At 36.7% G+C, this 12,964-nt stretch overlaps 1 protein-coding gene across 1 annotated transcript in view; it reads right to left on the reverse strand.

The window, feature by feature from the left end:
- The window catches only part of LRP2 (LDL receptor related protein 2), a 119,858-nt gene that overhangs the window by 73,223 nt on the left and 33,671 nt on the right, over positions 1-12,964 (reverse strand). Inside the window, exons 5-14 of the mRNA XM_040069821.1 lie at positions 11,360-11,470; positions 11,125-11,238; positions 10,537-10,653; positions 9,573-9,716; positions 8,068-8,187; positions 6,268-6,396; positions 4,959-5,128; positions 2,547-2,770; positions 1,571-1,777; positions 390-592 (exon numbers count right to left, since the gene is read on the reverse strand). Of these exons, the coding sequence (XP_039925755.1) occupies positions 390-592; positions 1,571-1,777; positions 2,547-2,770; positions 4,959-5,128; positions 6,268-6,396; positions 8,068-8,187; positions 9,573-9,716; positions 10,537-10,653; positions 11,125-11,238; positions 11,360-11,470 (1,539 nt within the window). The remainder of the gene's footprint in view (positions 1-389; positions 593-1,570; positions 1,778-2,546; positions 2,771-4,958; positions 5,129-6,267; positions 6,397-8,067; positions 8,188-9,572; positions 9,717-10,536; positions 10,654-11,124; positions 11,239-11,359; positions 11,471-12,964) is intronic.

Consider the following 12,964-nt stretch of genomic DNA (forward strand, 5'->3'; position numbering starts at 1 on the left):
TAATTTGGGCTATAGTCTTCTTCACATAGACCTACTTCAGATTTATATCTCACAGAATTAACTGAAAACTGGTAGCCTTTTCACTGCTTTCATTGCAGTGTTGAGGAAAAAAGTCCGAAAAACCAATACTACTCAAACCCACAGGTTTGACTCCACCATGTATCAGTCTATTTATAAAGCTCCCCCTACTCTTGAATGTTGCATTTGACAGCTCCTTAGCTACAGGAGTCGGATGACACAACTGTGTGATAAAATCAGCCCAGTTTTACAATACAAACTTATGTATCATAATTACAGTTCCTTACAGCAAAGTAAAAATCTCACCATTTTTACCAATTTTTGGTAACAAGCTTCCTAAATCTCCCTTCTTAATCTACTTACGGTCTTACCAAAAGGCTGCCTGGCAGCGTGGTAAACTGTCACTCCATAAGGTCTCAGTGAAGACTGGTAGATCACTTGAGGGTTAGACTCTGAAAATTTGTTTGCTTTCACCACTGCCATTTTGGTCCAATCAGTGAAATAAACATTGTGTTCAAATAAAGTGATTCCATATGGATGAGGAATCAGCGAGCCTCCATGAGCTACCGTTCTCCTGTTATAAAGATGATTTTAAAATTATTTGCCATGTATTACCCAAATAATAACATTATTAACAGAAGAAAGGACGCAGTATTTGTAATTCATTCACTGATTTTTGTTTCAACAGAGAAGCTACTAAAGTACAAATGAAAAAGATCAAATGAACTGAAGAGATAAAGCTAAACATACATGGTTCGTCAACCTAAAGGATACAGCAGTGAAAACAGGGGAAAAGTGTTAGCAAATACCAAGAAAACACAGTGGGTAAAGATGAGAAAAGATACCAACATTAGTTTTATAACTCAGTAAGTGAAAAAATACATTGAACAACAGACCTGTCACATGAGAAGACTGTTTTTGAAGTCAATATATAGAAGGTATGCTAAAGGGGACTTTTTTCCTCATGTCTGAGAAACTGATACTAATCAGAGATTCAGAGATAAGCAGGCTCCAAAACAACACTATGCTCTAAGACACGGTCCCATAAAAACTCAAGGACTCCCTTTTTGCATGCTGTGACTTAAGTCTTCTCAGCATCATAAGTTGAAGGATGATTGAATTTTTGACAGCAAAGATTTATAAAATGTAAGAAAAGCATTTAATTCCTATCATACAAATTAGTGTTTTGAAGTGGAATATTTCATATAAACTCATTCATGAAAAAATGCAAAGAAATTATGATGGAAAATACTGAATATAATTGAAAAATAATAAAAAGCAAATGCTCTAAAATGTGTACTGTACTGGTGGACTATAAAAGTACATTATAAAAGAAGGGCAAGAGGCATTCATGTCAAAAAAGAGCAAAGAATGATGAATTAAAGAATGTATAGAAGTAGCAAGACACCATAGAGACAAAGGTGCATCGTACTCATTATGGCGTCGTTTTCATCCTTTGTGTATCTCATTTTGTTAGAGAATTTTTTTCTGAACAAGATACAAAATAATCAGTGTATCTGTAGCCTCCAAGGAACTCCAATATTTCACCTACCTTTGAAGTCCATCGTAAGTTACAGTCTCAATGTAATCAAACCGGCTGTCAACCCAGTAAAGTCTCTTTGACACAATATCCAGAGTTATTCCAGCAGGCCAGCCTAATTTTGTTTTTATCAAATCCTGACGATTTGTCCCATCCATGAAGGCCCTTTCCACTTTAGGATCACCAGACAGACTGTCCCAGTCTGAGAAAAACAAGTAACTATAAAGAAATAAAAAAGAAAAAAGGCCATGTTTCCTTGAGATTTAAAAAGAAACACCAGCATTCCACACGGAATTGAAAACCAGCACCCTTTGAGAAGAGAATTTGGTTCTCAGCTGACATACTATGAAAACATTACTTTCTACACAGAAAGTAATTTTCATTTACATTTATAGAATAAATCCATAAAGAAGCATGCTCTCACCCAAAAGACCTCAGAAATACTAGTTTTCCTTATTAAATCACAGACTTAAGTTTACTGCCAGAAATAAACCAGCAACAAATAACTGCACCATGAAAGCAGCAGCCATGACTACAAGTTACATGAAATTCCTCTTCCCATTCTCTGAAAATCCATTTTTCATGGCTCACATATATTTCTGAAGCATTAGGGATTAGGAGACACTAACTTTCCTGGCTTCATTCCATCTCTTTATTTCAAATAGTAGGAGATCCGTAGATGGTATCACAACTGAACTCTAAGGATAATGCTCCTCTGCAGGGCATTTCCACGGGTCCCATTTTCAGTGCTGCTCATGCACACACAATTCCAGCCATGAAACAGATTCCACACACTATAAATAAATGCATTGCATAGCTCTTTTATAAATTAAGGTGCAGTATAGGTTAGGATAGAATGCAAATATTCAAAATATTTTATATCTGATTCTAAAATGATCACTCTTGCTGTTTCCTAGCTGTCTTCCTTTTACATGGGGATAAGGGAATTTCTGACTTTTTTTACCATTAGCTGGTAAGTATCACTCACCCAACAGTTGGATCAAGTGCTATTCCTCTAGGATTTCCAAGATTTTCAGCAATAAGAGTGACACGGTTTCTTCCATCCAAGTTAACCATATCTATTCTGTTCACACTGGTCTCAACCACATATAGTTTATTGTTAACCCAATCCACTGCTAGATTTTCAGGTGTGTCAACTGAGATATTTAAAACTTCTTGGAAATCAGAGCCATCAATATTAATAGAAAAAACCTGAAAACAATACAAATATTGTCAGATGTTTTGCTAATCACAAGTCACATGGTATTTGTCTTTTATCGTCACATTGATCACCATTCCACAACTGGCTACCAGATACAAGCAAGTTACAAAAATCTGGAAACCAATGCAAAAATTACACGAGGCTTGCCTTCAACTAGTATTTCTGCAAAATGGACAAGATAACAGACTAAAACAGCCTTGTCCATTAACAAATTTTAGGGGAAGTAAAAAAAAAAAAAAAAAAAAAGAGGAAAGTGCATTTGCTTTCCTGGAATCTAGCAAAATCCGTATTTTTAGTGATTGAAAACAAATGATCATGCTGTGGTAAAGCTCTCAACAGTGCCTAGAAACAAGAGGGGGAGCTCTTACTGCAGCTACCACTAAGTGGAAATAACAATGAAGAAAGTAAGGGAAAGCTGTCCATCCTCACAGAAAGGAGATCCCAGCTTGTGGTCTCCTTTATCTATGGTTAACTTTAACAGCACCCTGCTCAAGAAGAATAATGTTATTTTACAAACAAGTTCAGAGCTGAAGATGTAAACAGTCCAAACACAGTAATTTTACATATGCTGTCATTGTGTGATCATAACACAGACAAATATTTTTCTTTTTTTTTTTTTTTTGGAACAATAGCATGAAATTCGGAATGCATTTAAATGAAAATACAGATTACCAAGTAAATATATGCAATAAAAATAGGAGCTGAAAGAGATGAATCATTTTAAATATTCCTCAGTTCCAAGTAACAATAATCAAGGTAACCACTTAACTGTCTACTCTGTTCTTTGGAAACCCTGTTGATGAAGAGCTTATGGGCATTAGGTTATCTGGCAGTACACTAAATGAGATAAAGATGACACAAAACACAACCCCTAATTTTCTGGTTTAGTTTTTGTCTTAATCTAAAAAAAGGGGGAAAAAAAAAAAAGGACAAAAAATGCCCTAGTAATATCATTATTTTAAGATATCAAGTGGAAATATTCATCACTTAAGAAAATTCTAAATGCAGATGTTTTCATCTGGACATTCTAGTTAGGACTTACTTAGATAAATTAGTCTTAATTAATTAATTAGGATTAAATTATATTGGGCAGATAAAAAAGCAGTCCTGGCCACCTGGGGTATGCAGCAAAAAAAACTGTATTATCTTTTATTTATACCTATTACAAAGACAGAGTAAATCTCCTGTCTCATAAAAGTGCAGATTTGACCCTGACTACATTCAGCCATTGACAAAGCAACTGCAGCAATAGGAACCTACTACAGCCACAATAAAAATGCCAGAACTGTGAACAAGTCAAAAATTTGGCATACAAATCTTGTCCTCCTTGACAGCCATGCTGTGAACGTTCTTTCCACAGAACCAGCATGGAACTGTGATGAGAACTATAGTTTTTATTACATGTCTTATGTGTAGATTCAGAATTATGACAGTGACACCAAATTGACCCATCAGTGGCATTTAGGAGCCAGGTCACAGATTCTCCTTCACTCCGCATGATGATCAACATGAGGACAAAGACTATGAAATTTCATCATTTGACCTAAGACTTTCTTTGGTTTCCATAAGTTATGCACAGAAAAAAAGAACAAGGGTGCCATCCAACAGCCAGAGCCTCCAGAATGTTGGGGGTTTTTTTTTTATTACATTGCTCCACTGTATCTTGAAGCTAAAATAATTACTCTTAAAAAAAAAAAAAAAAAGGTAACACAATATTGGCTCATTACACAAAATACTGTCAATATTTGTTATTCAAGCTCAATTACAGTGCCATTTGAAGTATATGAAGAAATCTGATTTTTATCATCTTGGAAAACACACAGCTTTAACATTTTAAATGATCATGTTTCAAAAATTACCAAGAAAAATTTGCTCCGTTTTGAAAGAATGTCTACTATTTCTCTTAATTAGTTTTTTGGACTCAGTCTCAAGTAAAATTAAAAGTTGCTCAAGACATTCCCTTATAATAGGATTCTTTGTTTAGTATGTCACATGTAATAGTATAGTTGAAAAAATGCAGTCATTAACATAAAACATTTCAAGGAGCTTTTTTGTTAGAAAACAAAAATACAGCCAGCTTTGGCTCTCAAAAATGAGGGCCTATCAACACATTCTGCCTCTCGCAGTTCTCTACTTCCAGGTACACAGAAATACATTCTTCTTGAAACTTCTACCAACCTTATCTTGCACTGTGTCGGTCCAGAAGATTCTGCGCAGGTAAAAGTGAAAGTCCACTCCAACTGCAATCCCACGATTCTGTGACGGCACCAAAGTACGAAAATTTCTTCCGTAAAGATCTCCAATCAGTAAATCACGGCCATTGGAAAAAATAATCGATGCAACACCAGCTGAAAGCAGGAGTGACAGAGATATGATTACTCTGTAGGTAAGATATTTTGCAAACAGGCATTGCAATATATACATACCAGTTCACACACATTGGACACGAAGTTTTAAATAGATGCTTAGACTACAACCTGTATAGATGTTTCTATGTGAATACTAACTTGCTGTGATTTGCCTTTGGTTTGTATGCTTGGAGCAATTCAGGCAGGAACAGCTACTTAAAGCCCTATCAGGTAAAACTTTTATAAAAGCCCTGTGCAAACACCAAAAGATTACTTTTATTAAAGCTAAAATGAACCCAGTGAAACTGACTTACAGCAGGTGTTAAATTCTCCTATTTATTAGAGAGAAATATTTAGAAAATTGTGAGCTGAACGCTGGTCCACAGATGCAGCTGAAGAAAGAAGGGGGAGGGAACTGAGCAGTTCTTGCTTTTCCAAGAAACAAGAGTGCTAATCAGCTATGCCAAGCAGGAACTGCCATTCCCACTGATTCTCCACAGGCAGGAACACTTGCCTTACAAAGAAGCCTGTTTGGACATTACATCTCCACAAAGCAGAGTTTCCTGGGGCCTGCTTTCAGAACTGAGCAGGTCAGGAGCAGCAGCCTACAGCTGATGAGCAACTACACTCTAAGAGACAAGTATTCTTCAGAGTTCATACTCTGGGACACTCAAAGCTAGAGCATGGCTTCTCTCACAGGCAAGCGTTTGATCTCACCATTCAGCAAAATCATCTTATGTCTGTTCTAGAAAAAAAGATGTTTCCTGATTTCTTGACAACACTAAGTTCTATAGAGAGCATGACAGAAAACTGCCTCTCACAGAAACAAGAATTTCTTTTGTTCAGGAGTGCTCTGGCAATAACCTCCCAACTCTGCAGAAGTCAGGAGCGCTGGAAAAGCAATGGAGTCTAAAAGACATTTGTTGGTTAGAGGAGAAGCAGCCTTAATCAGGCAATCAACACCAACCTACACAAGCCAGCAGATACAGAGTTCTGCTGATATTCTGAAAGCTGTCCTGACCATAAGTCCTTAAAGGCAGAGTTCAAATCAAAGAGAGCTGTGTGGCACAGACATGAAAACTACCCCATTTTGCCTAGCTCTGTCTATTTGCTGAACAAGACACTTGAAGCGCACTAACCTGACGTGTTGGCCCGACAATGCCGGTGATGCTCTAGGAAATAACCTTCCACACAGTGGCACTGGTGATGTCCCACACGATCTTCACACAGCTGGTCACAGACACCCCACATTTGGCAGTCATCAAAATCTGTCAAGGGAAGAAGGTATATTTATAAAAAATACTTTGTATAAAATTCATGTCATAATTAAGAAGCTGCAAGTTTGTCCTCCCTGCTTGCTTTATATCTATTTGCAAAACTATGGCATGAAGAAAGAGGGTTTGCAAATTTTCCCACAGTGTTTCAGTTCTGTATTTCTGGATAACAAAAAACCCCTGTGTTTCCTGCCAAGGACCTACCTGCACATTATCCCCCACTGAAAAAGTATTAACCAACCAACCAAAAATATATAAACCGTATCTGCTAGGAGAAAAGGAAAAATCATTTGAAGGGATGTCATTGTCTACTTTCCACAATACAGAATATGTCTATGAAGTACTTTTCCTGCAGAAGATCTCTATACTTGGCACACACAAAAACTTGGCTGGATTTAAGCTCACTCTGAAGGTGAGCCCCACCTTTATTTTAGTGCTTAAGCCTTTAAGTCCTACTTGAAGGCAGTGTTTATTAGCTCAGATTTAGTACCATGCTAACAGGTATCTGATTTACAATTAAAGGCTGTCTGTGCACCGGAACCAGCAAGAAAAAGTTCCTTTTAGCATGCAAAATACCACATAAGTAGAGTACTGGATCTGGAATTACACAGTACTGACTGTCAGCCATTCCTTCATGACCAATTTTGCTCCAACCACAAATATACACCTAGATTTCAGCAAACCAAAATACATTGACTCGGACTTACAAGCCAGAATCTCATAACTAGGTTTACAGGACAGCCAAAAAACAACAGAAGAGTCACTGAGACTACACCAGGTTTGGGAATGTGTCCTTCATGTATTTTCCACAAAAGCGTGAAAAAATGGAGGAAATTTCGTGCCTTATTCCTCTGTGCCTACAAAGAGCAACCATTCTGCCACTGCAGCTTATACAGCCTTCAGTCACCCAGTATTCTCAAAAATATAAATATCTCCTTAGAGACTGAGCATCTGAAATACTTTCAATAGCCCAAACACCATATCTTGGGTAGAAAACTCATAAGAGATATTTACCCCTTTTCTTTTATTAGGCAGTGCTAACTTTCATGATTCTGAAGTTACTCAATTGCCAGCTACTGAGATAAATGATTTGTGCTATCAAGTTACAGCAGCTTTACAGTTACCTTTGCATTCTTGTAAATATTCTTATTTTTTATGTAAATTGTGTATATACTGAAAGCCCACAGAAGACACAGCCTTTCCATAGTGCAAATACAAAACACCCTTTTTATTTTCAAGTATAATGTTCTGCTGTCCTCATACACACCACTTTCCAAAAGTAACAAACAATTCAACATCATTAACTGTTTTTCCAGGCACGCAACACACAACACTGAGGCAGAAACAAACTCTCTATGTAAACATAGAGAAAATAAAAAAACTTTAATTAATAAACCAGCCATCCATCAGTACGTATTTTTAAACCTAATCATGCTGTCACTATGTCTTTAGATCAAAGTGAAAGAGGTCTTTATGATATCTCTCTGGTTTGTTTCTGTTTCATGCTGCCATTGTGCGACTAAAATTTTCATACATTTGCTGACTCCTGAGATTTTCTATTTGCCAGTACATCCACCCAATTCAAACTCTCCTTCCAGGAATCCAAACTCTCCTAACGGGCTGTGAGAAGGCACTGGATATCTGTAATCCCTGGGCTTCACTCACCAATGCAAGTACGACTGTCATTGCTACTTATTGTATATCCAGCAGGGCAATAGCACATCCCTCCTGACGGAGAGGAATGACAGCGATACTGGCAGCTCAGCGCAGCGCAGCGTGATACATCTGAAAGGCAAATAAAATATCTCAGAAACACACCTGCTACCAGTAGAATAGCTTTCTGCCTTACCAGGAGTTACAAAGCTGAAGTCTTTTCTATGATAAGCTTTCAATTTCAAGTACAGCTTCTCAAAACTAATCTGCAGAAAAAATTCTGCACGAAGTTCCACAAAATTATATACATTTACATACATGCAGGCAAGGGCATGGAACACAGAAGAGAAGGTACTGTTTTTAATAGGTTTTTAGAACAGATTTAAAGGATAAGCATCAATCTTATAGGTACCACCAACGGTAAGTCCTGTGTAAAAAGGTGACCAGAGGAAGCCATCTGTAATGCATAAAAACTTGCCCTCAGTCCACAAGACCTACTTGTGAGCAACATGTCCTTGAGCTCCATCTATTGGCTCATCATCTACTCTTCTATGTGAAAAACCCCTACAATGTTATATTAAGAAGAACACGTATATCCTTCCAATGTGTTAGAATATACTGTTTGCATTGTGGTCATGGACAAATGCTTCTTTATCCTCTCCTTCACTCTCTCTCTTTTTTCCTTCACTACTTCTCCTTTTCCTTCTACTACTATTTAATAAATAATTCAGTGACAAGCAAATAAGTTATGATTGTAAAACACTTGACAGAGAAGGAGGTGAAAGTCAGCATTTTCCTTTTCCTCAGTTTCTTCTATAAATGCCTTGCTTTGCAACTCATATGTGCTGTAACTAACAAACCACTCAGCAAAGCAAGAGGTACTTTTTTACAATAAGGTTTCATTTCCTCTTAGTTTTTCTGCCTTCCTATTCCAAAGGCATGGTTTTGTTAATAGGAATTTTCATCTTCCAAGAAATTAAAATACACTGGTCCTTGTCCTCAGAGGGATTTGATATTTGTAGGATTAGCAGGAACTATGCATGCTCATTGCCTCCAACAGAAAAAACGCAGCATACCACTAACTGGAGAAACAGACATGCCAGGTAAAAAGATGTTTTTTAAAATCCTAATCTTTAAAGTGAATTAGTCAAAGTTTAGGATTCAATACTGTGTTGTGATCAGCACAAATCATTACTTCTTACTTACACAAAGGTACAAACATATTTAAACAAAGAAGGCATATATAGCACACCTTTCCCTGACTATATTAACATATTTTATGTTAATGGAGTGCAAGTTAAAATCCTTATTTGTGAAATTTCATGTGCAAATTTTAAAAAGAAATTATCTCTTTGCAGCCTATATGTCTCTTTCAGATTATCCAGTCAAAATGGTGCAAATGAAAATGGTGAGCTTCCAAAATTTCAGTATTGTTTAGGAGACAAAAGGTGAATGTAAAAAGATGTCAATGCTGACGTTTCTGCTATTATGTGTATGTTTTTCATTCTCATACATACTGCAGTGTCTGCCAGCAGTGATGTTAGTTTCATCTTCTCCTTCAGGGCAGTCTGCAGTTCCATCACACACCTTCCCAACTGGAATGCAATGCCCTGATCCAGGGCAGGCCCATTCTCCTGGGTAGCATTCATGGTGACCACTTTCTGTGGAAAAGAAAAACAAGAATAATGAAGAGTATGTTTCAAATATTAAAATTTCTTCTCTGGCAGCTTCCCAAAGCATCTCCATCTTTTGATATCCAGTTTTCATTTCTTGCACACAGCTGGGAAAGACTATAAAGAAACATTATCAATACTTACTTGTCACGCTTTCTTTTACATTCAAACTGCAATGCCAACAATACTTGGGTACACATGAATCTCTTTAGTTTTCTGTTTTGTTAGAAATGGTAACACTGTTTAGCATTAAACTAACCAGTTCACCAGAAATGGAACTATAGGTGTGTGGTTTCAAAACACGTAAATGCTGTCTGAATGAAAAGAATAATGTTCATCATAGGAAAGGCCAATGAAAAAGAAATCTTATTCACGCTTTCATTCATTAAAGCTTCTGTTTCTCAGTTTCTCACATGACAAATCTTGGCAGGATCTGAGTTAATTTCATTTTGAATCAACGGGTTTTGGTTATTAGAAGCCTCATGTTTCTTAACAGATGACCTGAAAAATCTCCACATGCAGAAGAACCAGAACAAAATATAAAAGAGAATATATAAAAGAAAAACATACATATTGCCATATGCTAAACTTTGTTTGCATCATACTCAGTATCATGATAATTCTCATACACACAACAACAAAAATATTGTCAAAGTTTAAAAAAAAATAAATAAAAATGAAGGTATAATTCTAAGGTTTTTAAAAAATGAAATGTATTAAGAACATCTTGACTGGTCTAAATTTCATAGATGCAAGTTAGTGTCATCTTCCTCTGAAAATACCACTGAAAATTAGCAATAATATTTACCACATCCTCTTTCATCTTCATTGTCTTCACAATCATCATCTCCATCACAAATCCAGCTCTGATGAATGCAACGGCCACTCGGGCAAGTGAAGAAGTTACCTCTGCAAGTAGCGTAAGCTATGGAAAGAAACATGAGAAAATCTAACTGCTCTAAGCAGCTAAAAGGTTAAAAATAACAATATTGTCTCATATATGATCAATTATTATATCACCTAAAAAATTTAGGCAGTTCCATATTTTGTATATATTGCAAACACTGCTGGGTTCTTCTCATTTAGGTACGTATTACCTTTGATTCATGCTGAAATTAAGCAGATGACGACATAAGTGTAACTATATGTATTAACAACCAGACTGTCACTCAATCCAGCAAATTCAAATAGTAACGACATACCCAGGAACTTAGCAGGAAAGACAAAGTCTATGAAAGCGGCGCTGCAATTTTCGTATTTCTATATAAGAGTACTTGTAGAACAGTGATTAGCTTTCGATGGCTGTACAGCCGAGCAATCTGCTTCCTGCTATCTGCTTGAACTAGGTCTTAGTAAAACAGTTGAAGAAAGAGGGGAAAAAAAAGAAACATCATACTGCAAGAGTTTTCATCACTCCTATCTCCACAGTCATCATCATGGTCACAGATGAAGGCTCGCGGGATGCACTCTCCATTAGCACACTGGAACTGCGTGCTGGTACATCCATGTGCTGAAAAAGATTTTAGCACAGAAACATATACAGAAAATCTGTCAGAATATCGCAGTGTTTAACTCCAAAAGAAGGTCTATAAAGCAAATTTGTTTGGGATCACTCCCCACAGGGGACTTACTGCAATTAGCTTCATCAGAAGAATCTCTGCAATCAACTTTGCCATCACATCGCTGACTTGCATTAAAACATGCTCCATTTGCACATGATAACTGTTCACATCTTGGATAGTCTAAAATGAAAAACACTTTTTATTAGCATGAAGTTAGATTATAATTAGTCATATCCATCTAGTGTCAACAGAATATCTTGGTTTAAAGGAAAAAGGGAATACAAAACTCCATTACTAGTAGTCTTATACTAGTAATCCATTTATACAGTATACTGTCTTCTCCAACAGATATTAAAGAACATCCTCTAGATGGATGCTACAAAACTTTGCAAGCAACAAGAGGAAAATTAAATGCCTTCCCACACACAAAAAGATTTGCAACCCAAACAGCTTACCACATGATAGAAAGTAGGGGAACATAAACAGAGAGCGAGCAGTGAACATTTATTTGTACCTCAGTTTTACACTATCCTGATCTTAATAAAAGTGTTTCGGTCACAAAGAATTTCCTGAAATTTAGAGTTCTTAGGTCCTCTTCAAGTGCCTTGAGTTCTCAAACTCAGAGACCTCAGTTTTTTATGGTTTTGTTCCAATTAAGCCAAGGATATGAAATTTCCAGGTTCCATGAACAATGTTAGAACCGTTGTTTTTTATTACCTGCTTTCTCCCTTCACAAAAGAGAACAGATTCTGCAGAAATAATGACTTTTTAGATTTTGGATATTCTACTTATATGGGTGACCTACAGGCAAATACAAGGGATTGCTTAAATGACTTAAATTCTGAGAACACTTATTCAAACAAGCAGTCAGTGAGTTCAGTGGAAGTATCCAACGCATTAAGAATATTCACAAGCTAGAGCTGAGTAGGAGTACATGAGCTCATAGTCTACCTTGTTGCTATGTAGACAAAAAATACTTTTTTTTGGTCAAATGGCAAGTAAGAAAGCAAAGAATTGGTAATTTTAGAAATTAGATTTATTGAACCTTTGTTCTCTATATAGAATATAAACGATCTCAAGACACAGAAGAGCCAAATAACATTTTGGACCTTTTAGATTTTCACCTTGAATTCTTATCCCATTTTACTTCTCCAGGAGTTAATAAATTAGATAGAGAAGGCTCTCACTTAGGCCCATTTTCATTCATACCCTTGGAATCCACATTGCTTCAAGCACATATCAAGAAACCTACAATTTTTCCAGACAGTGGCAAACTGTTTTTCTTGCTTCTGCTGTTCTGTGTATTATCCCAATACATTCCCATGAAATTTCAATTATCTATGGAATAGGCTATTATGATTTTAACTGTTAAATTGTTCAAATGAGAGGATAGGTAGCTGCATTCATGTCCACTGCAAGTCTAGCCAGACTATCTCCCCAGCTGATTCATTTACATTTCATTTGTTTTCACTGCAGTTAATACAAAGGGGCAACCTGCACATAGGAACAGAGTGTGCCTAACGGAAGAACAGTCGGTGCAGATTAGCAGGGTTCCAGCTAGAGCATTACAGCCTTCTAGTGATCGTTCCCAATCTTCCATTCTGAAAGTCTCACATGCCAACATGTGCCCTAAGCATTCTTTGGTCCCATTTCTCAAACAGTCACCTTTCTAAT

The sequence above is a fragment of the Hirundo rustica genome, chromosome 7 (assembly GCF_015227805.2).
Source record: "Hirundo rustica isolate bHirRus1 chromosome 7, bHirRus1.pri.v3, whole genome shotgun sequence".
NCBI lineage: Eukaryota > Metazoa > Chordata > Aves > Passeriformes > Hirundinidae > Hirundo > Hirundo rustica.